Source organism: Penaeus monodon, chromosome 21 (genome assembly GCF_015228065.2).
Source record: "Penaeus monodon isolate SGIC_2016 chromosome 21, NSTDA_Pmon_1, whole genome shotgun sequence".
Taxonomy (NCBI): domain Eukaryota; kingdom Metazoa; phylum Arthropoda; class Malacostraca; order Decapoda; family Penaeidae; genus Penaeus; species Penaeus monodon.
The window spans coordinates 2,206,530-2,207,433 of record NC_051406.1 but is presented as its reverse complement, the minus strand read 5'-3'; the positions used below and the strand labels follow the sequence as shown (position 1 = coordinate 2,207,433).

Genomic DNA, 904 nt, shown 5'->3' with positions numbered 1-904 from the left:
GGAGAACAAAGATGTTATTTCGCCTCACCTGCCAATTCTTGATTCAGGAAACAGATGTAAGAATTCTGCCCCAGCCTCGCGTTCTCGGCGGCGGGGTAGTCGAGGGTGGGTAAGGGGAGGGAGGGGGGGACCAGGGACCTCTTAGTCCACCAGCCTGGGAATCAAAGAAGGAATCACAAGTGGAGTTTATTTAGATTAAATTAGCACCGGATTTGATTAAATTGGAACGGAATTAGACGATATGAAAAGGGGATTAAGTTCAGGTTAATTAGAATCACGAATTGATTTTTTTAAATCTTATCATTAGAATTCTAAGTTAAATTCTGTGACGGTGGAATTCTAAGTTTTCTGTGATTTAAAAATAATATTTTGATTTATACTAAATTCTATTAGGGTGAAATTTGTCTTTTATGATTTTTTTTTAGAATGTTTATAATGGAAATTAAGAGAAAACTACATATTTTGAAATTTATACGCGGTCTTTCTTATAGGGATTTTATGTTTTAAGTGAATCGTAAAAAATACTTTATATGGGTTTAAAAATTATCCCTTTGATATCCTTATCGATAAATTGCTTTATCAGTTTTAAATTAGCTTTTTGATATAATTAACAATAGATATATTGATAGATATAGTATGTAGTATATCATTTATGAGTTTGCGAGTTTTAGAATTACCTTTTGATATAATTAATGGTAAATTAGAGTCTGCAATATATAATTCTTGGATTTGTGACTTATAGAATTGCCTCTTTAGTATAGATATCTGATAACTAAATTGAATATGGACTGAACAGATATTTGGCAAGATATCAGATTCATCACCATTTTATACGAATTTCATATATAAAAACAACTCGGTAAAATCAGGTCTCATTGTTTACAAATATATATTTTTACTTTCT

General features: G+C 30.8%; 1 protein-coding gene across 1 annotated transcript in view; it reads right to left on the bottom strand.

The window, feature by feature from the left end:
• LOC119586755 overlaps positions 1-904 on the bottom strand; it is a 10,775-nt gene that overhangs the window by 1,096 nt on the left and 8,775 nt on the right. Inside the window, exon 3 of the mRNA XM_037935483.1 lies at positions 29-154. Coding sequence (XP_037791411.1) covers positions 29-154 — 126 coding nt within the window. The remainder of the gene's footprint in view (positions 1-28; positions 155-904) is intronic.